This window comes from Gobius niger (assembly GCF_951799975.1).
Source record: "Gobius niger genome assembly, chromosome: 6".
Lineage (NCBI taxonomy): Eukaryota > Metazoa > Chordata > Actinopteri > Gobiiformes > Gobiidae > Gobius > Gobius niger.
In genome coordinates this window covers 4,982,591-5,006,466 of record NC_136857.1, presented here as the reverse complement: position 1 = coordinate 5,006,466, position 23,876 = coordinate 4,982,591, and the positions used below count along the sequence as shown (strand labels likewise).

At 42.0% G+C, this 23,876-nt stretch overlaps 1 protein-coding gene across 2 annotated transcripts in view; it reads left to right on the top strand.

Annotated features, from left to right (window-relative positions):
- The first annotated feature begins 2,812 nt into the window (after positions 1-2,812).
- Positions 2,813-23,876, top strand: part of LOC306964745 (MYND-type zinc finger-containing chromatin reader ZMYND8-like) — a 32,752-nt gene continuing 11,688 nt past the window's right edge. The window contains exons 1-15 of one of the 2 annotated variants that reach the window (XM_079558865.1): positions 2,813-2,932; positions 4,091-4,210; positions 4,307-4,543; positions 10,635-10,705; positions 14,633-14,781; positions 15,881-16,024; positions 17,755-17,868; positions 17,970-18,062; positions 18,137-18,224; positions 18,307-18,362; positions 18,438-18,515; positions 18,600-18,715; positions 18,861-19,330; positions 22,292-22,411; positions 22,493-22,645. In XM_079558865.1, the coding sequence (XP_079414991.1) occupies positions 4,530-4,543; positions 10,635-10,705; positions 14,633-14,781; positions 15,881-16,024; positions 17,755-17,868; positions 17,970-18,062; positions 18,137-18,224; positions 18,307-18,362; positions 18,438-18,515; positions 18,600-18,715; positions 18,861-19,330; positions 22,292-22,411; positions 22,493-22,645 (1,666 nt within the window). In that variant the 5' untranslated portion in view covers positions 2,813-2,932; positions 4,091-4,210; positions 4,307-4,529. Of the gene's footprint in view, positions 2,933-4,090; positions 4,211-4,306; positions 4,544-10,634; positions 10,706-14,632; positions 14,782-15,802; positions 16,025-17,754; positions 17,869-17,969; positions 18,063-18,136; positions 18,225-18,306; positions 18,363-18,437; positions 18,516-18,599; positions 18,716-18,860; positions 19,331-22,291; positions 22,646-23,876 lie in introns of both variants that reach the window. The other variant, XM_079558864.1, reaches the window with a different exon arrangement.

The window sequence follows — 23,876 nt, the reverse complement described above, 5'->3', positions numbered from 1 at the left end:
GCAGAGCCCCATGATACACACTGTCCAACAACCCAAGACACTGTACAGGAGCTTCATATACAACACATCGCCATCGTCAAGAACAGGCAGAAATGTGGCTTCCACCAACCTCTTCTTCACAGTAAAAGCAAAGCAAGACTTATTTCTATAGTAAAACTCCAGTAACACTCTCAACTTTTTGGTTACATTTCGAATATACAATTTAAAAGACAATTTATCATCAATTATTAAATCCAAATACTTAAAACTCGATACCAATTCAATTTTCTGTCCAGATTTTGTGCAGATTGATTCAGACAAACAAATTTTCTTTTTTAGCAAGGAGAAAAACATCAGTTTTGTTTTTTCTGCATTCAGAACAAGTCCGAGATGGCACAACTGATCCTGCACTTGATTAAAAGCTGATTGAAGATACTCAAAGGCCTTTGCAGGACTGGGAGCTGAACAATAGATCACTGTATCATCTGCGTAAAAGTGAAATTTAGCATTTGGGATATTTCTTCCAATGCCATTAATATACAGTCTAATAATACTGTACTAGTTAGGCCTACCTGATTTATTATTACTAGTAGCGAAATGAAATGACCCGACTCCTCTTTGCTCCATGAAAGCTGTGAAACGTGCTTATAAATGAAAAACTGTAATGTTAGTAATGCATTAGGAAAGCTGAGAATGACTTCATAACTAACAGTTTAAACTTGATCTCCTTCAGGGTTCAGGACCTTTAAAGTAATAGTCTGTAAGATTGCAAAATGAGGAGATATAGAGAGACATTTCAAAAGTAAACAACCAAGTTCCCTCCCTTCCCTAAGTGGACTTGAAAGCCACTTCTAGTTTGCAATATGAGGAGAGAGGGAAAGACATTTCAAAAGTAAAGATCAAGCTCTCCCCCTTCCCTCCTGATTGGACCTGACATGTCGGCTCACAGGATTATCGCCTCATTGGTCAAAATTATGGCAGCGAGGATTCTAATTAGTTGCTGAGATCAGCAAAGGGAGGGACTTATGATTATTTAATATTACTTACATGTAATTGCGGGCCCCAGGTCATTTATATATTATCTATTCAATCTGACATCAAAACTAACAGACTTTAAAGGCGCATAATGTAACTTTTATGCAGAAAAAAAGTTGACATTAGAGCATATTTGATCTTTCAGTGACCCAGCAGCTGTATGGGTGGTTATCATGGCGCCTTTATTTTCCATCACAGTGGCCTTTGGAAAGCTACAGGATCAATTGTTTTTAGTGTTTGTGGTATGTTTTCTCTGCTGATTGAACCATCTCCATGGTTGCGCATAGGCCATCAGAGGTGGGTAGTACTCAGTTACAGTCACTCAAGTAGGGCTGAAACGACTAATCGATTAATCGACGACTAATCGATTATTGAAATAGTCGACAACTGTTTTAGTAATCGATGAATCGTTTTCTGGTTCACACAGACTCAAATACAGCAAAAATGACATGAAAATGTAGTATTTTTGATGAAAACCTACTTTGTTTTTCATAGTAAGGGTCTGTAATGTTTTGTACATTGTAAATTTCATAAATATCCGTCTGTGTCTCATCCAATCAGAAGTAGAATTAGCGCCAAGAGCCTCCAACAAACATTCACTTTAAGTTTCCTCCATCAACACGTCCTAAAGCGGCGCCACTTTAGCTTTATGTGATAATTTTTTGGGGAAAAAAATCAAATTTTCCTACACCATTCACAGCCAAGCGATTAATCGATTAATCTTAAAAATATTTGATAGATTTATCGATGACAAAATAATCGTTAGTTGCAGCTCTACACTCAAGTACATGAATCTTTAAAGGAATAGTTCACCGTTTTTCCATACTGAGATATGTTCTTGCCTGAGCTCTTGCTTTAGTAAATTCACTTAAGTAAAATTATTTTAAAGTAACGTTACTCTTACTTCAGTAAATATTGTGGCTGGCCTACCCACCTCTGCATTCCATACAGAAAACCTACCAGAAACCCTAAAAACATTTGATCCTGGAGCGTCTGAGGGAAAGTAAAGACACCATGCTGACCCATACAGCCGCAGGGTCACTGAAAGGTCAAATACACAAAAATATCAAGATTTTTATCCTCATAAAAAGTTACATAATGCGCCTTTAAGTTATAAAGAATTAAGAATATAATAAACAATGAGGCAATTACATGTAATAATAATAACAACAACAAAATATGCCTTTGAAATATCAACAAACTGTGGAAGTAAATATAGCCGTGGGATCTGCAGTCCAGTGTTAATTTTGTCGACTAAAATATTTAGTCGTAATTTTAGTGAAAGTGATATTTTTGTGACTAAAATTGGACTAAAACTAAATTAAAAGTTTCTCATGAGACTAAAACTATGACTAAAATGTCCAGATATTTTAGTCGACTAAAATAAGACTAAATAAAAATGAAAAGGAGAGACTAAAATCATCCAAACTTCTACTGACCGTCTGAAAGAGCCTCAGATCATTTACAATCACGGCTAAAGGATCAGCTCTGAGCTTTGTTCATGTGGAGCAGCTCCATGAAGCAGAGGAGCTGATTAAACATGACTATCATGAATATTATAAATGCAAAGTCGACTAAATTAGTCTTAAATTTAGTCGACTAAATTGATATGCAATTTTAGTCGACTAAAACTAGACTAAATTAAAATATGTTGTCAAAATGAACACTGCTGCAGTCCAAAATGTGAAGGTCCTGAATCCGCTGCTGCTCCAGTCTGCGGGCCTGCACGTCTGCACGTTCATAACGTTGGGCCCTCCCACTTATATATATAAAAAAAAAAGAAAGTCCATTCATGAACCGCCCAGTGGCTTTGACGTACAAGGAAAAGGAGCGAGACCCGCAAAGGAAGGTAAAACCCACCGCTGCCTTTATGCTCTCCCGCCCCACTCAAGTGCATTCGCCCCGGCGCTTTGTGCAGGTAAATCTCCCCTCATATTATTTCCGAGCAGTCAGCAATGTAGCGTGTTGAACCTCGTAGCTACACCGGCATGAAAAATATCTATACTAGCGTGTGTGTGTTTCCAATGATGCCCACCCCCGTGCACTGTGCTCCAATGTGCAGCTGCAAAAAAACAACATTTCAACAATTCAGCTTCTCTTTCCTTTCGTTCGATGATGTGGCTGAAAGCACCACTTGTTCGTTCCCACTGTCAAAGTTAACAATGCCTGGCGTTTTTGATCTCTGTGTGGACCACTGAGAGATTATATTGTACCCGTTTTCAGCCAGCAGAGGGCAGTACAAGTCTAAACTGTGCTCATTTTGTTTTGTTTCAGATAAGATAGCATAAAAATAGGGTAGAAGACGTGATGCAGGCAATACTACATTATCTTTAAAGGATGTACAGATAGTAATTTCAAGTCTTTTTTTTTAATATACTGTATCATAATGTATTTAAGCCCATTTGGACTCTCTGTAGTTGGAGAAGGCCTTCATTGGCACATGCAAAAGCAATATTGGATCTGATGGTTCACTGTGTTGGTTGGAAATAACTCTTAATCTGAAGTGTTAATCTGGGGGGAAACTCGCATATTACATATCAACAGCGGTGTCATTACAGTGTGATCGCGTCAACGAGATTAGTCTGACCTTTTGTGTGGGTGAAACTATCTTTTAGGCAAATTAACACCTTCGGTTCAGCTCGCAACTTCTCGCTTTGCTGGTTCAGATTTCTCTAGATGTCTGAAATTCAGTAGGTGGCATTATCAGATATCAGCCGTGGAATATCAGAGTGGAAATCCCAAATAACCTGCTTGGCCCCTTTTTTTTGTGGATCGCTCTAGGCTCCGTGTCACACATATCCCAACAAATCTCTCCTAAAACACAAAAAATGTCCCAGATTTTCCATTTCAACCGAAAACCCCAAGCTGAAAACCCACAGGAAATTGAAACCACGGCCGTGTAGAGTCTCATTACTGCGTTTTGCATTCACTATTATACATTAAATGACACGGTTTGTAAAGTGAATGCCAGTTTGGGGGTTTAGAAATCTCGCCACTTTGCATAAGAGTAAAAAAAAAACGTCTAGGCCTGAGTGGTGCAGGATTGTGAAGTATGAACTCTCTTGCCTCTGCACAGCTGAGCGGGAGGAGGAGCTTCACTAAGGCCCACAGTGAAAATGGAGGCTTGAGCAGAGCAGTCAAGCCATTTCCTCGTCCCCGTGACACGCTGCTCCTGCGCCGTGTTTCGGTGATCGTGGTATGTATACAGAAACTACCCAGTCTGGGCGAGTATTTTTCCATCTCGTGCTCTTTTTGGACTCATTTTCTTACTCCTGTGTCCTGACTCCTACAGTGCCTCTGCCCCAGTCTGCACTGAACAAAGATAATTACTCAGGAAATCTTTGCACCAATCGGGAGCCACCTTGTATCCTGCCTGTCACCGGACCGGCCAATCAGGGTCCGGCTTGCGTCTGCGGGCCCGATCGCCTTGCCTGAAGAGTCGAGCCTTCCTGCTGAGGGCTGAGAGTGCCCTCCATGTTTTATAAGTGTTGATATAACAAGTGTGTCAGGCAGCCATGCATCCTCAGAGGTAAGCCTTGACTTTTTAATCTCTCAGCATAACAACACGGCTCCTGTGTATTGTGACATTGCCTGTTTGCAAATGACTATGTTGCACACCTTAAAATGAGTTTATAGAGTGGAGTATGGAGGAGGAGGAGCTGGTTGGAGGAGGCCTCAGTCGCTAGGCCTCTTGTGCCCCAGTGTTGCAGTGGGGGGGATGGGCAACAACTCTCACCCTTGCCCCCTGCTCTCTCCCTCTCTCTCTCTTTGCCACAGGGTCGTATGGGTGCCCTTCAAAACAACCAGACTGCCACACAGGAAGCAAAGAGTGGACCATTGCAAATCCTTTTTTTGTATAGCAAAGGATATTGAGAATTAGGATTGGTACCCACTCTTCTTTCTGTTGTTGCGGCCGGCTGGCAGAGAATGAATGGGGGATGGGCAGTGGACACAGAGGAGGGGTATTGGGTGTCCATTGTAAGTAGTTTGGGAGGTTTTCAGAGCTGTGGAAGACAGCAGTGTTCACCATAGCTGATCAATATGGTGTCATTTTCCTTTTTACTAAATAAAAAACGATGATTTGCTTTTGAAAAGCAAACAGAAATCCACTGCTGAGAGAGAACTGTAGTCTTGTCCTGAGGCACAGGTCAAAAGCAGACAACAGTGTTGTGAAACTGCTTCCTCCACACTCAGTCAGTGGCCATTTTGTTTACAGTACATAACCACACACCAAACAGATGCACAAATGAGCTGAACTACGACAGTGTGCTCTGCTGTTACCATGTTTGGTGTTAATTAGACAATTCACTTGATATCACTGATCCAAATAACATTATTTGGAGGCAGACTTTAGTATCCCTTTTTTGCTTTTCATAAACATGTTCATTTCTAGCATGTCAGTTGTAACTATTGTACTCTAATTGTACACGGCTGACCTCTTTCTGTTACCAGCATGAGCCTAGAGGGAGGAATAATTTGCTGGGTAATATACATTGTCATTTCAAGGAAAGCCAAGGTTGAATGACACGATTACACCACAACTTTACAGTCTCCCACTAGAGGTCAACTCTGTTTATCAAAACCAAAACTAACATATGCCAAAGTGAAGTCGAATGCAGCTGTAATGCAGGGGAAATCTCTGCATTGCAGCAAAAATGTTTTTAAGAGGAAGAGGGGAGCTCTCGTACTGAGATCCATGTGGCACAGCGCGGCCGACCAATCCAGTTCCACCCTGATGGCCCTGTAACCAATGGCAGCTGCACTCGGCGAGGTTAAAGATTGACAATCAGAGGGAGAGCAGGCCTTCTGGAAAATTCCACAGCCATATTTGATTCAGCCTGTAGGACAGCGAAACCACAATCCTGCTCAAACCTGCACTCGGATTTAGACTAAGAAAGGCTTTTAGGATCCACAAAGGAAATGACTGTGTCGCAGTCGCTCGGTTGCACAACACCGCACGTGTAGTGTTTGTGAAAGAGCAGATAATGAGACGGCATTGTAATAAAGTAATGTGAAGACTGACTTGAACCTGGACAGTTTAGTAGATGTGCGGTATGAATGATGTAATCTATGCTGAGTGATAGTTCAGGGATGTGACTAAAAAAAGATGATTATTTTATTATGTTTGTCTTACCATCCATACTATTTATAACAAGTATGCTGCAACATCGACCTATCCAAGGTGGAAACTAGCATTCTTGCTTAAACCTGGCACATTACTTCTTTGTTTTTGTGTAGACTAATCCTGTTTGTTCACTGTCCCTGATAAAATAAAACTAATTCCAGTTCATTTCCAGAAACTGATAGGTGCCTATTAGCGGTGGCTCGTGCTTTTCTCTTTGTGCACTCAGTGTTTTAATAGACACAATGTCGCTGGTCAGTTTCTACATTGCTGAAAGATTAAATATGCTTTACAGTCAGTGCAAATGTCTGTCAAAGAAGGACTAGTGCATGAAAATTAGCTTCTGCGTGATGAAGTAATGATGTGATTGTGAGGTGTTTTTCAGACAAGGGCACAATCAACCAGTCGAGTGTTTGCCGACAGTGCGCAGTGTTGCCGGCCGCTCCTGAAGTGTGTCGTTTGGGTATTTTGAGGTATCGGATCTGGCCTTTCCCTGTGGTTTCATGTGTTGGAAACGGTAGTAGCCCACGATGGATTATTTATAATGGAAGGACGGGCGTTTTGCATTTTTCTCCCGAGTCAAATCTCTCGTTGCTTTTAGTTTAAAACGCAAAACTGCAATCTCATGACACTACGTTCTGTGCACCGTGCCTGAAAACACCGAGCAGTGAAGGAGACTTTTTTTTTTTTTTACCGTAGATGTGAGGATCGAAACGGGCTGCTTGATGACCTAAACGTTTAGCAATCGCTCCTTAATGTGCCTTTCTCATGATTTCTGCTTTTTTAATGCAGGGTTGTCATGTCCACAGATGTCTTTGGTCCCTCCGATGTGCCTGTGAGTGAGCTGCAGTGGGGGATGGGGGATGGGGGGAGGGGAGCGCGCTGTGGCCTCCATTTTCCTCGCGGAGAGAAGCCTTGCTCCTCTCTCTTCTCAGGAGGAGTGGTGTTGTTTCCTTTTTGCCCATCAGGTACTTGCTTCTGCCGCCAGAGAGGAACGCTGACTGTGTTTTCCTGAATCTGTGCCACTCTGGATACGTCTCACAATTTCCCGAGGATATATTTGCCTGTCCTTCCTTATGACATGGGACACAGCTTCAGATCTTGACATGGGAAGAAAATCACTGCTGGTCATCCTGGCTTCTTGTTAGCAGTTAGCAGTGTCTTAACTTTAGGTACGAGTGCATCCGTGCTTGCTCCACTGCAGTGTGCGTTCTTTGAGTGTCCTCTCGCACACGGCTAAGCAACTTGCCTGATATCTTTTTCATGTGGGCCATGTTTTTTTGCTCTGTGTCTGGGACAGGAAGGCCCTGAAGGGGCGGTGGTGTGTTTGAATTCGATAGCTGGCAGGCTGTAACAAAATAGCCTTTTGTCTTTTTTCTTCTTCTTTTTTTTTTGCATTGGAGCCATTTTGTAGATAATTATACTTTTAAGCCAAAGAGGTTTCATATTTTACAATCTCTGCAAAGGCAAAGTAGATTAGGTTTTGTCTGGTTTCCCAATGACCTTACAGCTTTCTATAGGCCTGTGTTTGAGATGGGAGCATGTAAAGTGACTTGTAAAGTTGTGGTATGGTTGGCAAAGTACGTCACTAATCTAAATGATCCTGTCGACCTTTGTGGATTTTTATTGGATTTCGATACATAATATGAAATGACGGGGCGATACTGGCTTCTGTCGCCGTTTGAAAGAAGGACATCACATTCTTCAATCTGAAACCTCCTGTTTCTGCTGGTACGCGGGTTCATCTCTGAGTCATCACCCGTGATATCAGTCTGGTAGCCTTGGTTTTTTGCTTATCAGCGAGCCAGCATTTGATCATGTTTGAGTGGAATGTCTGTGTGGAGGGGCCATGGCGCGGCTTTCACAAGAGAGGAGGGGGGAAAAGGCTTATCCCACAAATGCGGCTGACCTTTGATTAGGGGCCTGTAAAACCATCTTCCTGGGTGGATACGACGGCAGCAGCCAAAGCTTTGACCAGGCCAAGAGTGTGACCTGTCAGGGGTCCTTGGTGGGGTTTCGGCTCGGGTGTGGGGGAATAAAGGCTACAAGCTTGAAAATGAGGCCCAGTGCAGCTCTGACAAAGGAGGGAGTCACTGCTTCAAAAGGGCTTCTGTAATCGGCAAACTTGCTTCATTATTCATTCTCTTTCCGAAAGGGGAAAGCCTGTAGGGAGGTTGTGTTTTGTTTTTCTATTTATTTAGTTTGGAAGATGGTGTTCAGCTTTTACTTAAACAATGGCACAGGAAGTTGATTATTACATTTTATGTTGGCCCTTTATTGGAAAATTCTGTTAAAAGGAGATCAGCGAAAGACATTTGGCAACGTGTCGTAATCTGGAATTGAACCACCATCATAGGGCTGCACAGTTTAAATATAGATATTGCAATAGGTGATGCAGTGTCAACAGCAGGGGTAGGCAAGACTGTTCTGTCAAAATATGGAGGGCCGAGCCTCACAAAGGTGACCCAAACTCAACTTGCTGTATTCATGTGTTTTCCCTATAGATTAAAAGGGGGGTTGGGGTCCTCCACCAGGAATATTTTGAGGAATTGACTCAATTTTTGGAACTGAGGTGATATTCTGGAGGGCCTGATTTGGCCCACAGGCCTGACGTTGCCTGTACCACAAGAATAACATCTCTAATAGACATCTAAATATATATAGCCTTAATATTTAGCTAAATCGCAGAAACCTGACTGAGTTTTACATATTTTTGCTGTGTCTTCATTAATGCAATAATCACCTATCCAGGGACTGCGGATGGAAAATAGCTGCTGAGCTAAATCTGGTACAAACCATCTCCTCTTGTAAAGACTAATGGTTCTGTACATTGTCCCTGTTTCAATAAATAATGATAATAATAATAATAAGACAGTTTTTTTCCTCCTCTCATCGTGCTGCACTAGTAGCCAGTGTAGTGTTTGTGCATCACATCTCTATCGACTGACTTACTGTACGTGGCAGAGCTGGAGATAAAGAATCTAGTAATGTTTCAGTGTGATTTGTAGGTGACAGTTTGAAACAATATCTAACTGCAGACTACATTAGCTCACCGACAGATACTGCAGTTTTGATGAGATTTTTTTTTTAATCAACGTTTCGTCAAGGGACATTAACACTCGAGAGGAGACTGTGATTTTGATTAACATACAGCCCCAGCCTTTACAGCGCAAGTTAATAGATTGGTTTTATAGCTCGTGTTGGTGAGAACAACCAACTAACCATAACCACGGCTTTACCTTTGGGGTTTCCCTGTTGCCAGAGAAGGGGCGTTAGAGCTGCCAGAACTATATCTGCCAATTCCCACCGGCTTTCCATGTCACGGACGGACCTAATATCTTTTACTTAGAAACGACAACATGGTTCACAGCGCGGGCCGCTCGCGTGATCGCAATTTCAGTGGTTGCAATTAAATAAATCACAGAGATTGCAATAACACGTCGCCATGTGGTCTTAAAAACCCTGTCGACCCTGTAGCTCAGAGCTCTGTGATTCTTGTATTTTAGTTCAGCAGTTCATATTGCTGCCTTTCCTCCATTGTTAATGCCCCTGAACGTGTGAAGTCTTGTTTTGTAAGCTCGATGGCTCGCTGTACTGTTCGGCGTGTACTTTCCAGCGAGGCACGTTGCCATGGTGATTTGTAGTACCGTTGTCTTGTCTCCAGCCCAATCATATCATCTGTCTGTTTCAATGCTCTGAGAAAACATTTATATAACAACGCTTTGGTTTGGTTTAGCTTGGATTTTTTTATTCCTTTGACAAGAAACCCTTTGTAAACTTACACAAAAACAGACAGTACCTTTTATACTCTATTATCTGCTATTATCTGAGTTTCCATCTGCAGTCACTGGGCAGGTGGACGACTGTAGCCAAACACAGAATGCTCAGAGTTGGAAATGAGCTGTTTAAATGAAATTGTCTACTCGAAAAAATGTCTGACGCGCATTGCGATTAGACTGGCAGTGTGTGTTTCAGGAGCACAGTTTTAAACACATCTCGCTGCAGCAACACATGAGAGAACAATGAAACATGAGCCCAACAAACAAATAACATCACATCCACTTCAGAACACGTTTGTAGAGGTGTGAACAATGCAGATCGTGGTCTGTAGATGATTCCACCGGATACTGAAGACGACATATGACCTAAATAACTGCAGCCTTTGCGATTTTACTAATTGCGACCTTAGAATAGAGATGTGTATTCGATCGCACATCAAAAAGAATAGAATCACGTACTGCCTTTTAACCTCAGCAACTAAACCACAGCGCTTCATTTGACCGTTTTGAGACTGAAATGAAAACAACGTATAGACACACGGCCGGCTCGCTCCCTGTCGGCGTGTCCGGGGGGAGCTGAGCCGGGTGCCTGGGGTGATGTTTCCCAGTTGTTTATGCCTCGCCGTAGTTTTATGAGCACCTTTTCCCTGACTGTTGTGTTGCCTCTCTTTTTCTGCTGTTCGCCTGTTTCGCGTGTGCGGCTGTTCGGCGCTCTGCAGTCTGGCTGAGGAGGAGGTGAAGACAGAGGCTGATGTGGTAGAGGGGATGGATGCATCAGCGCGACCAAAAGGTAAGTCTGTAGCGCGGTGTAAAGGCCTGCAAGTCAAGGGGCTGATGTGCTTTTTATTGGTGCGGCTGGGGTTCAGGTGACTTCCTCGCGACACTCGAGGCCCGCAGTGTTTCAGACGGGGGGGCTGGCTGCTGGGTTTTTATTGTGTGGTTTGTTGATAGCTGTAATACATGCAATTCAGCTCAAATCTGCTGATCAAACGCTCAAATCGAGTGTCATCAGGGCGGCACAATCTCGCACTTTCTTGTTTTGAATGCAAATCATTATCTTTTGTTGGGTGGTTTCAGGTGAAATTTCTGCAACACTCGAGGCCTGCAGCGTTTAATTAGGATGGGGGTTGGTGGAAGCACTGCCGTCGATGTGCTTGTTCTGTGCTGTGGCAAATTCTCAGTCGTCCAGGCGATTAATTCTATCTTCTTGGTTTAGAAACAATTCAGCTGGACTTTCTTTTTTAGGCAGATGCCAGCGTTTCGCTCGTTGCCGTGTGGATGGGTAGACACAGCAGCATAATTGACCTAAATACTGACTAATCAGGTTCAACATTCGTTCAAAATAATCTTCCTACTTAGGTGGATTTGTGTCGCCTTTCTTGGTTGAAATACAAATCGTTTTCTATTGTGGGGTGAGATTTCAGCAACACTCGTAGGCCTTCAGTGTTTGAATGAGGTGGGGGTTGATGCCTGGGCGCTTATTATATGGTGTGGATCAGTAGTTCAGTTTTAGTCAAGATTTAGTCAAAAAAAACCTTTTCAATTTTAGTCTAGTTTTAGTCGACTAAAATTAAGACTAATTTAGTCGACTTATATTGATAATATTCATTATAATCATATTAAATCGTGGTCCTCGACTTCATGGAGCTGCTTCCACATGAATAAAGCTCAGACCTGTTCATTTGACAGTGAATTTACATGATATGAGGCTCTTTCAGACGGTCAATAGAAATTTGGATGATTTTAGTCTCTCCTTTTCATTTTTATTTAGTCTTATTTTAGTCAACTAAAATATCTGGACATTTTAGTCAGAGTTTTAGCCTCATGAGAAACTTTTAATTTAGTTTTAGTCCAATTTTAGTCGTCAAAAATATCACTTTGACTAAAATTAAGACTAAATATTTTAGTCGACGAAATTAATACTGGTGTGGATGTGTCCATGTAGCAGTATTAGGGGAAGGACACACTAATATAAGGTTGATATGGCCATGAAATGTGTTAGATATTGTAAATGTCGTACTTATAAAACATGCACCTTTTTTGCCATGAATATGTGAGGTGTTGGTTGTTGTTAAATCAGTATATATGTTTTTGATTGTATTGCTGTACATTTGTCTTATAATGTAAAACAATGTATCATTAGTTATGGGTTACAGGGTTTCCACAGGGCATATAAAAGCCTTAAAGGGGAGGTATTATGCAAAATGGACTTTCTCAAGCTTTGCATCATGTTATTATGTCACACCCTCATTAAAAACATGCCTGAAGTGTTGCCTTGGCACATTCACATATTTTTGAGTCATCTGTAAAAACTCTGATGGCGGCCATTTTAGGGATAGGTTTGCCTGAGTCCTCCTAGGAACGCCCCCACCTCCTGGAGACGCCTCCGAGCTTTCGTCACCAGCCGAGTAACCAACCACTGCTCCTCAGCAGAACCCCCTCCCCACTGATGCCACAGACAGCGTGTGGAGGGGGCGTGTCGGAAAGGCTCAGAGGTTCTTAAAGAGACAGAGGCCTATTTCAAGACATTCACTACAGCCATTTTGAGAGAGACATTTTATACAAGGCAGTTATTCTAATTTACTGCATTTACAGACCAACAGAAGGTTTCGTCATCATTGTAGTGTGATATAGACTGGTGCTATGTGATTGAAAAAAGCATTTAACTCCCTCTTTAAATCAGTATATATGTTTTTGATTGTATTGCTGTACATGTTCTTATAATGTAAAACAATGTATCATTAGTTATGGGTTACAGGGTTTCCACAGGGCATGAAAAAGCCTTAAAAGTCATTAAATTAATTATGCCAAAATCAAGGCCTTAGATCAAACTGGCGTATAATCTAAATGTATTGGAAAATTATGCTCAACAATTATTACGGTTTAAGTTCATCGAAAATTATGGTCTTAAACATATTCAGCTGCAGTTTGGGCTTAAAGAAGAACTAAGTAACGTGTTTACCTTTAATAAATCCTTCCCGTTGTCCCTCTGGGGGTAATACAAGTGTTAATGGGATGATTGGGGGGTCTTTCATCTCCCCCGGTGTCTCTAGCCAGAAAACCACCCTTGCAACTTTGCTGCCTCCGGGTCGGAGCCACCAATGCACACTAATAGAATCACGAAGAAGAAGCTAGCAGGCTAACGGGCAAAGCTAACTGCGGGCTACAACATGCTACGACACTTGCAGTGGCGCTTATGGCCTCCAGGGGAGTTACTTAGTTCTGCTTTTCAATTGACCACATTTCTTTGTTATAAAGTTGCCAGTTTTGTCCAATTCTCTTTCCTCTGTTTGATGAAGTGTTTGCAAATCTTAAAGAGGGGGTGTTCTGCTTTGTTCAATCACATAGCCCCAGTCTATATCACACTACAATGATGACCAAACCTTCTGTTGGTCTGTAAATCCAGTAAATTAGAATAACTGCCTTGTATAAAATGTCTCTCTCAAAATGGCTGTAGTGAATGTCTTGAAATAGGCCTCTGTCTCTTTAAGAACCTCTGACCCTTTCAGACACGCCCCCTCCACACGCTGTCTGTGGCATCAGTGGGGAGGGGGTTCGTGATTGGTTACTCGGCTGGTGACGAAAGCTCGGAGGCGTCTCCAGGAGGTGGGGGCGTTCCTAGGAGGACTCAGGCAAACCTATCCCTAAAATGGCCGCCATCAGAGTTTTTACAGATCACTCAAAAATACGTGAATGTGCCAAGGCAACACTTCAGGCATGTTTTTAATGAGGGAGTGACATAATAACATGATGTAAAGCTTGAAAAAGTCGATTTTGCATAATACCCCCCCTTTAACGAATTAAATTTGACTTGCTTCTGCTTGTATAAACCCTGGGGTTATGAATTGATGTGTATCCTGATTTACCCCCCTATTCACCGTGTTCTGCCCCGCCCACGTGTTCCTCCTTTTGCCACTCATCGGAACGTCCATTGTATTGACACTTCCGGTAGAGCACGAAGAACGAGGGAACATATTCACCGCTAAAATCTGATGTTTAGTAGATTGATTTGTGTGAAATGTCCAATATTCTTTTGCACCAACATGTCAACCCTGCACTGTTTCTCTGCACGGGCAATAAATGGCTTTGTGTAGAGCTGATTTTATCTTGACTTCACCAGCCCTATGTGAACTAATACGAGTGAAGCACTATTCATGGCGGCACCCATGCAAACATCCGCAATAAGGTGAATGATTGACCTAAATAATCACCGAAACAGGGATACTAGTTTTTTTTCCCACATCTGAGGGCGGGACATGAACACTGTCTGGAACCTGAACCCAATCCAATGAGCTGCTCTTGGATTATGCTGCACTGCGTTGCCTCACAGCGTCAAGTCACGTTTGGCCAAATTAAGATTTTGTCTCTGAACTCTGGTCAATTCGATGGCACGTGACAATAACACACAAACACACACCTCCTAGATAATCTTTCAGAAGATTCAGGCTGTTTTTCTATTCTCCGGGAAAATCCATTTTGACTTGGGCCATTATGCTTTGAGGCTAATGTTATGTAAAGGCCGTGCATCCGTCTGTTGATTGTTATATGGATTCACTATCTTAAAGTATCAGTGCATCCCCTAATCCATTGTATTCAACAAAAACAATACATACAAGGATAAAAGACAAAACAGAGAACCACTCAATTCTAGTCGCTTCTCTACATTACGCAACATTCCAAGCTTCGCGTTTACGGGAAACTGTTTTTGTTTTGCCAGTCCTCGATCCACCTGGGGCTGCCTCTCAGAAGAGAAAGATATCAAGTCCCACTCACTCCTCCAATGGACACTCTCCCTCCGACACATCGCCCAGCCCCCACAAAAAGAAGAAGAAACCGGGGGCTGTCAACAACAATAGCAAAGATCAGGTAAGGGCCTGCGGAACGGGTGAACGCTGGAAGCCTTTCGGGGCTTCCTTTTGATTTATTTAAAACAGAAATATGTATTATTATTGTAAAATCATGCTTATTCATTGACTGTGTGCAAAAGAAATAACACAATAATGATGTAATAACAGACTACACTATACTTATTATTATTAAATGTACTGTCAGCTAAGATGAGGGTTTTCAAACATGCAAAAGGAAGTGCTCACATAGTCACATTGTACGGGGTTTCCGCAGGGGCATTAAAAAACATGAAGTCATTATATTAATTTAGCCTAAATCAAGGCCCTAAATGTCATTAAAAAACATTGCACTGAATTCAAACTAGCATTAAATCTAATTATATTGGCATTTATCTCAGTAATGTTTACTGTAAATTTTGGTCTAAAACATTTTCAGCTGTAGTTTTGGCTGACCAAATGTTTTTGCTCAAAAGTTTCCAATTCTCTTTCCTCTGTTTGATGAAATGTTTGCTAATCTTAAGAACTGAAATGGGCGCAAATATTTATCTGCCGTTTGTGGCATTACACTGTAGTATTTGGGCATTAAAATGGCATTAAAAAGCATTAAATTTGACCTGCTTCTGCCTGTGTAAACCCTGTTGTGACAGATATTGCACCACAGTATGACAGTCATGGGGCAGAGTAGATGCACTCTCTCTCCTGTGCTGAGTGTGTTTGCCCTCTATTTAAACATTACTAGTAAAACATTGAGTCATTTACAACACATAGACGTTCTAAGTTTGTGTTAACAAGTCTAACCTGTGCTGCGTACTTAGCATGCACTTACACTTACAACACAAACCTGTTTGGTGAGTTCAGTCTGTTTGACCGTTTTGTCTGCAGGTGGTAAGTATAAATGTAAGGTGTGCTGGACAGTGGACCACCCCCTCTGCTGCTTCCCCACCTGTCCCACTCCACACTGCTTTGTTTTTGTTGCACTGCACCTTTTGTTTTCTGCGTGTTTTTGAAACCTCCCCCTTTTTCTCTTGCCTGCATTTCAGTCAGAGCTAAGACATGGTCCCTTTTACTATATGAAGCAGCCAGCACTCACCACAGACCCTGTTGATGTTGTACCGCAGGACGGCAGGAACGACTTCTACTGCTGGCTGTGCCACCGCGAGGGCCAGGTGCTCTGCTGTGAGCTCTGCCCTAGGGTGTACCACGCCAAGTGCCTAAAACTGCCCGCCGAGCCTGAGGGCGACTGGTTCTGCCCCGAGTGTGAGGTACCTCTCTGCGTGTGGCGTGCGCTTGTTCCGTCTAACGGGTGCTAGCTAACGATAACCAACTAAACCATGAATAGCCTTTTACCATGAAAGGAATAGGCCACCGTTTTTACATACTGAGATATGTTCTTACCCAACCTTAGCCGAGTTAATATATCCCCGTCTGGTCTTTGTCCGTGCGCTCTGTCAGGCAAACGGAGCACATACGCAGCCTCTCCCACATGTCATATAGCTCCAAAAAAGCTCACGATAGAAGCTACCAAGCTCTTCCACGTGTTCCCTATTTAAATAAAGTTACGTGAAATGTTTTCATGCGAAGCATATTTACACAGAAATGTAAACATGTCGATTTTATAAGCAGATAAAAAGGGGGACTATATTGTGAGGCGTAATGATACAAGGAGCACAACGTCCGCGCAGTAACTCCTAAAGACTTCCCCCGCTCACTTCCGTCAATAACCTTTAGGGCTCCTTCCGAAACCATCAAATTGCTAAGAGTTCTTACGCCAAACCGGATGTGCGTCAGCGTCCGCCATGACAAGATGCTTCCGAATTGGTCTGTCAGTTAGGAAGGAGTTAGGAAAAGGAGCCTTGATGCTAACTATCATAGCCACTTTAGCATAGGGACCTCTGGTGCTAACCAACTGGTGATAAGGAGCTATGTGCCATCCCACAAGCCACTGCGCCAAACCCCCCACCCCCCCTCGGCCCCACCGTCATGATTCATGCGCAACCACTGTTGATTGACAGGAGCACATTTAATAATAAAAATAATAATAATAATTATTAAAAATTAAGATTCTGCACAAGCCAAACTTTATAAAAGTGATAAATCCATGTTGTCGTCGCCACGGCTCAGTCACATGTCAGTGTTAAAGAGGAAACTCAGTAAACAGATTAAATGCTTTTGTTTTCATTTAGTAGAAACTTAAGCCACATGGATCATTTGCTGCTGTAGCTTTAACAAACAGCTGTTGAAATAAAATAACACTAAAGGGACATGTTTGGATCATTTGGATTCATTTTTCTCCTTAAATGTCTTTGTTTGGACACTATGTTGTTGTTGGACACTAGGGGGCGACATGCACTTTTGTTTGGCCTGCACTCCACCAATAACTTTAAAGAAGAAGAAAAACAGCTGTTGGTGATGTCACTTCCCTTTCCCCTGTTTAAGGACGGACGGATTGTTCAAAATGCTGCTGAAGCTCTAGTTCACTAACTGCACAGATCTAACAGTCGACCCATGAAAGGTTAAGGATTAGTTGCTAGTGTTTGAGCTTAGAGGCAACAATTTGATGGTTTCAGACGCAGCCTAGGAGTTACTGCGCGGACGTTGTGCTCCTCGTATCATTACGCCTAACAATATAGTCCCCCTTTTTATCTGCCTATAAAATCGACATGTTACATTTCTGTGTAAATATACTTCGCATGAAAACACTTCACGTAACTTTATTTAAATAGGGAACACGTGGAAGAGCTTGGTAGCTTCTTTGAGCTTTTTTGGAGCTATGTGACATGTGGGAGAGGCTCCATTTGCGTGACAGAGCGCACGGACAAAGACCAGACGGGGATATATTAACTCGTCTAAGGTTGGGTAAGAACATATCTCGGTATGTAAAAAACGGTGGCCTATTCCTTTAACCAGTGATTAACGCCCGAAACGCGAGTTGTTAACAAACGTCGTTTATTCATTTAACATACTTTTCTTTTTGCTAAAATATGCGTTGCAGAAAATAACGGTTGCTGAATGCATCGAAACGCAGAGCAAAGCAATGACAATGTTGAACATAGACCAACTCTCCTATTTGCTAAAATTTGCACTCCAGAAGATTAAACAACCCGGGGTATGTTTAAACAACATGCTTTCAAGGCTTGAAATTAAGCAATGAATTTTCTATCAAACCAATTAAAGTCAATATCTAAACATCTTTGTTGTTTTGTTCAGACCGAGCCGTTCCATAAACCTGTATCACTGGAACAACATCCAGATTATGCAGAGTATATTTTCCACCCGATGGACCTGTGCACCTTAGAAAAGGTACCCGCAGAGTTTGACCTAAAGCATTCATACTCATACAAACACATTTATAACTCCATTGTCTTTTTTATCAGAATATAAAAAAGAAAATGTTTGGCTGCACTGAAGCCTTTCTTGCCGATATGAAATGGATATTACACAACTGCATAATCTATAATGGAGGTACGTCACTGACAAGCTGAACATAAGCTGTGTGTTCTTCAGAAAGACTCTCAATTTATTCCTTTTTTGCAACTTGTTCTAGCTAATCACAAATTAACTGCAACTGCAAAGGTCATAGTGAAGATTTGTGAACACGAGGTAACGCAGAACAGTGAAATAGCTGTTTCTGTTGTGCAAATGAACAGTAATTTACACCGTCTCGTGTCTTTTCAGATGAATGAGATCGAAGTGTGTCCCGAGTGTTACCTGTCGTCGTGTCAGAAACGAGAAAACTGGTTCTGTGAGCCGTGTGTCAGTGTTCAATTTGAGACTTTACATTTTCTTTGCAATTTAAGCTTTTGTAATTGTCTAATGTTCAGTGTCTGTTTTGATCAGAGTCAACCACATCCTCTGGTGTGGGCAAAGTTAAAAGGGTTCCCGTTTTGGCCGGCAAAAGCACTTCGGGAAAAGGACGGTCAGGTGGATGCTCGCTTCTTTGGACAGCACGACCGGTAAAACCAGGGTTAATAGGACAAACTGTTGTTCTATCTTTGGGTGCAACATGCAAAAGCACTTGAAAATATGAGCTGCTGAACAAGAATCCGATGCATTTCAGAAGATATTTGTAAAGGTCTGACTCTGAACTTCTTTTTCCAGAGCTTGGGTTCCTATAAATAACTGCTACCTGATGTCTAAAGAGATCCCCTTTTCTGTGAAGAAGACAAAGAGCATTTTCAACAGTGCCATGCAGGAGATGGAGGTCTATGTGGAGAACATCCGCAAGAAATTTGGGGTTTTCAATTACGCACCTTTCAGAACTCCGTACACTCCCAACAATCAACTACAGATGCTGCTGGACCCCAACAACCCCAGCGCGGGGACGGTCAAGACAGAGAAAAACGAGAAACTCCGATTAAACTTTGACACTACGGCGTCTCCTAAAATGGTCCTGAGTAAGAGCACAGTGGGGTTGGGGCGGAGGGTGTCCATGACGGATATGCCCCGCTCCCCGATGAGCACGAACTCGTCGGTGCACACGGGGTCCGACGGGGAGCAGGACACGGAGAAGGCCAGCAGGAACCCAGGCTTTCACTACAGCACCGGGGAGGAGTCCATGGACTGCACAGGTGCGTATGAAAGCTGCCGTGCCCGGGTTTCCCCCCCCATCCTGAAACGGTCAGTGACAGGGGGAGGAATAGTAGTATGAAGTTGAAGAAAGAACGACAAGAGAGAAGGCTTCTATTACGAGCACAGTCATACATTTATTTTACATTTACATTCATTTATTCTGCTTTTTCAGAACATTTCACTCAATGTCAGACTGATTAACGTTTGGTTTAAAGCTCTTAGAAACTTGACCTGTGGTGAATCCAGGCAAATATAATGTCCAATAGGAGGTAGCGACGAGCAGCGTGGGCGTCCCCCGTCCTTAGACTCTCCAGCACGGCAAGGAAAAACTCAAAAACCCGGCAGGAGAAAAGAGAAACCTTGGGGAGAACCACAGAAGGAGAGATCCACTCCCATGGACGGACAGGCTATAGAGACCCAGGGCCGAAGGATCCCTCAGCAGACGGGCCACAGACCGTCCAGTCCTCAGATTCCAGAATGCAGGTTCCTCTGTTCAGCCGGGTTCCTCCGTTCAATCTAGACAGGCACTCCCAAGGGGGGGGGGCAGGAGACACCATGTGAATAGCGATGAACAGACTACAGATAAATTAAATATTGTATCATGATAAAACAAAGTCTGCAGTAAGAAGAAGAGGATAGCGCTCAGTGGAACGTACTTCCCACAGCAGTGTTTCTCCTAAGGCAGCTTTACTTCAGGCTGTGGGTTAGAGCTTTACCTAACTGACCTGGTTTTCAATTTCAATAAACTCAGATCTAAGTGTTGAAATTCCACATCAAAATGCAATAGGCAAGTTTATTTGTAAAGCACTCGCAAAAGTGGCGCAGTAAACTTGCTCATTTACTCATCTTTGAAATCTCTTCTTTTACATATCAGATTTGGGGCCCAAACACTGTTACACTGAACATTTCAAATGGTAAATTTGGTGCAACATGTTCACTAAAAGTTATATTGTTTTCCAGCTTGCAACCCCCTAACCCTAACCCTTTTTAACACCAGTTTTGGTGAATGATCTCACTATTGTATTGCAAAACAAATCATATGAGTCCCTGTGTATGGTTATACGTATTGTAGTGTAACAAAAGCATATCGGATCAGCTCTAACCGGTTCTTGACACACTAGAACTCATTTACAGCTTGTTGAGGAGTAGGGCTGAAACAACTAATCGAATAGTTGTCAACTATTTCAGTAATCGATTAATCGTTTTCTAGTGAACACAGACTAAAATAGAGCAAAAAAGACATGACAATTATGTATTTTGGATGAAAACCTACTTTGTTTTTAAAGTGAGGGTCTGCAGTGTTTTGTACATTGTAAATTTCATAAACATCTGTCTATGTCTCATCCAATCAGAAGCAGAATTAGCACAAAGAGCCTCCTACAAATGTTTACTTTAAGTTTACTCCATCAACATGTCCTCAAGTGGCGCCACTTTAGCTCTATGTGATAAAAAAATTGAAAAAAATACAATTTCCATGCACCTTTCACAGTCAAGCGATAATCGATTAATCGTAAAAATGATCGGTAGATTAATCGATTAGTAGATTATTACCAAAATAATCGTTAGTTGCAGCCCTATTGAGGAGTTTTCCTTCATCGCAAAAGCAAATGAGCATATACTCTTATACTTACGGATCAATTAAAATGTTTCATAACAAGATGGCAGATTACCGTATGGGGCATAGGATTTAGTTCTTCTACAAAGGGGAAAATATTTGCCGCAGATGCTTTGATGCTTCAATAGGCTGCATTCACCTGAGGTTGTAAAGAATTTATACTTTGAAGAATTCATTTCAGTTCAGTTTATTATCCATATGCAGTATGAAAACCACAATGGGAAAAAACGTGTGCAATGAGCTCAAAGTGCAGTGTCAACATATTAAAGGACATTAAAGGACATAAAAACAAACAAATACCACATAAGAGGCTAAGAAAATGTCATCACAGCTTATGGATGGATGGATATTTCTGTCAAAACGTACAGTAAAACTGTTAAATGCAGATGATTTTTAAAGGAGCTATGCCTGATTGTACAAAGAAACAGGGTCATTTCAAAGGGCTATTTTCTGATCCAAACTCATCTCAAACTTTCCTAATGCTTTTACAACATCAAAATTCATCACAGGGACTGAGTTTAAACCAGGTTTCACAACTTTCAGGGAGGAAAACTGTCACTTCTCTGTAAAAAATACCTACTAGCCTGACATTTTATGACCGTTTAAAAGGCTTTAAAACCAGTATTTTTTGGATACATGTCTGCTTTTACCATACACTAAAGGACAATAATAATAATAATTCATTTTATTTGTATAGCGCTTTTCAAGACACTCAAAGACGCTTTACAGAAAACAAGAATAAAATCACACATAAAATTAGCACATTAAAATAGAGGGCAGTTACTCGGTATTAAAAGCCTTTTTAAAGAGGTGGGTTTTGAGTTCTCTCTTGAAGGTGGGGAGGTCAGAACAGGCACGGAGTGGTTGGGGCAGTGTGTTCCAGAGTGTGGGGGCGGCGATGGAGAAGGCTCTGTCTCCCCAGGTTCGGCGCTTGGTCTTACAGGGGAGGGACAGGAGGTTGGCGTTGGAGGAGCGGAGCGAGCGAGATGGAGTGTGATAAAAACAGATTTTATTCCAATAACAGAAAATTTAAAAATCAAGGACAGCTCTTTTAACCTCATCTGTGATAAGTAAGTTTAACTACTGGGCCTGTCCTTTTTAAATTGCTTAAAAAATGTATTTATTCAGTCGTGCAGGAATGATTGTAGCTTTAGAGTATTGTTCTACAAGCGAAGTATAGATCGTTTTCTGGCCCCAATCACAAACAAGGAAGAGGTTTTACCCTTGAGTAGATTGAGTGGGCTCTACAGTAGATCCCGGCACCTTGAGGCCGTTATTCTTAAGAGTTTGTTGAGTGACTTCTTAAATCTGATCACGATTGGTTTGTGTTTCTGTTTTGTTGTAGCGTCACCTGTGTCGGGGAAGATGGGTCCCGGGGGCAGCACGACAGGCAGTCCAAAACCGAGCCTGGTACCAAAACAGGAGAGGACGGCGGGCACGGGGGGCATTCTCAATCTCAATCTCGGTCAGGAGTTAATCTCGAAAGGCGCAACATGGACAAATCTATATGTGACGTTTAGCTTTAACATCGCTTGTTTGCTTTTAGACCGAGTAAAGGCCGAGATGGATTTGAAGGAACTTAGTGAAACCGTTCAGCAACAGCAGCAGCAACAGCAGGGAACGGCCGTCGTCCCCGCAACCCCGAAACGACCCCTGAGAAGCCTGGATAAGACCATAGAGAGCTGCAAGGCACAGCTCGGTAAATACAACTCTACTTAAAGTCACTTTTATATCTTTGCTTGGGCGTCCCGACAGATGAGTGAGGGGAGATAATGAAAAGTTTCTTCAATCGATTAACTTTGATGCTCAGCTATCGAGGAAGAGTATGATTAGATTTGTTTAGGAAAATGTCTCTGATTTTGGTGAGGAGTTGCAGGGGCTGTTGGTTCTGCCGCATGTGAGTGAAGTAAAACTGACTTGAGATGCGATTGAATTAGGGCTGAAACAACTAATCGATTAATCAACGACTAATCGATTATTGAAATAGTCGACAACTATTTTAGTAATCGAAAATAGTTGTCGACTATTTTCGATTACTAAAATCGAGTCTGGTTCACACAGACTCAAATAGTGTCTGTGTGAACCAAAAAATTACATGAAAATGTAGTATTTTTGATGAAAACCTTTGTTTTTATAGCAAGTGTATGTAGTGCACTTTGTACATTGTAAATTTCATGAATATCTGTTTGTGTCTCATCCGATCAGAAGCAGAATTAGCGCCAAGAGCCTCCAACAACCATGTGATAAAAAAAAAAATGGAAAAAAAAAAATTTTCCTACACCGTTAAAGCAGTACTAAGTAACGTGTTTACCTTAATAAATCCGTTTCGTAGTCCCTGTGGTGGTAATACAAGTGTTTATGGGATGATTGGAGGGTTCTTCATCTCCCCCTGGTGTCTCTGACCAGAAAACCATGTTTGCAACTTGACTGCCACCGGTGCGGAGAGAGCAATACACACTGATGAAATCACGAAGAAGAAGCTAACATGCTAACGGGCAAAGCTAACTGCGGGCTAACGTCACTTTAAACAGTATTTACAGCCAGGTTTGAGTGAAAAAAAAAAATTTCCATTGTGTAATTGGATGCACAGTAACCCTCTGTCCCTTCGCCTTTCCTGTCAGTGTAGTATTTGCTCTCCAAGACAATTAATAAGTTAAAAAATCGTAACTTTCTACTACACCTGCAGTTGCGCTTATGGCCTCTAGGGGGAAGAGTTACTTAGTACTGCTTTAATAGCCAAGCGACTAATCGATTAATCGTAAAAATAGTCGATAGATTAATCGATTACAAAAATAATCGTTAGTTGCAGCCCTAGATTGAATGAGAGGTAAAGGTTGTGAGTGGCTGACAGTGACGCAAACAAGTAACAAAATGTTGAAATGAACTTCAGAATCACTTTAACGATGCCCAAAGGGAACCTCTTTTTATTA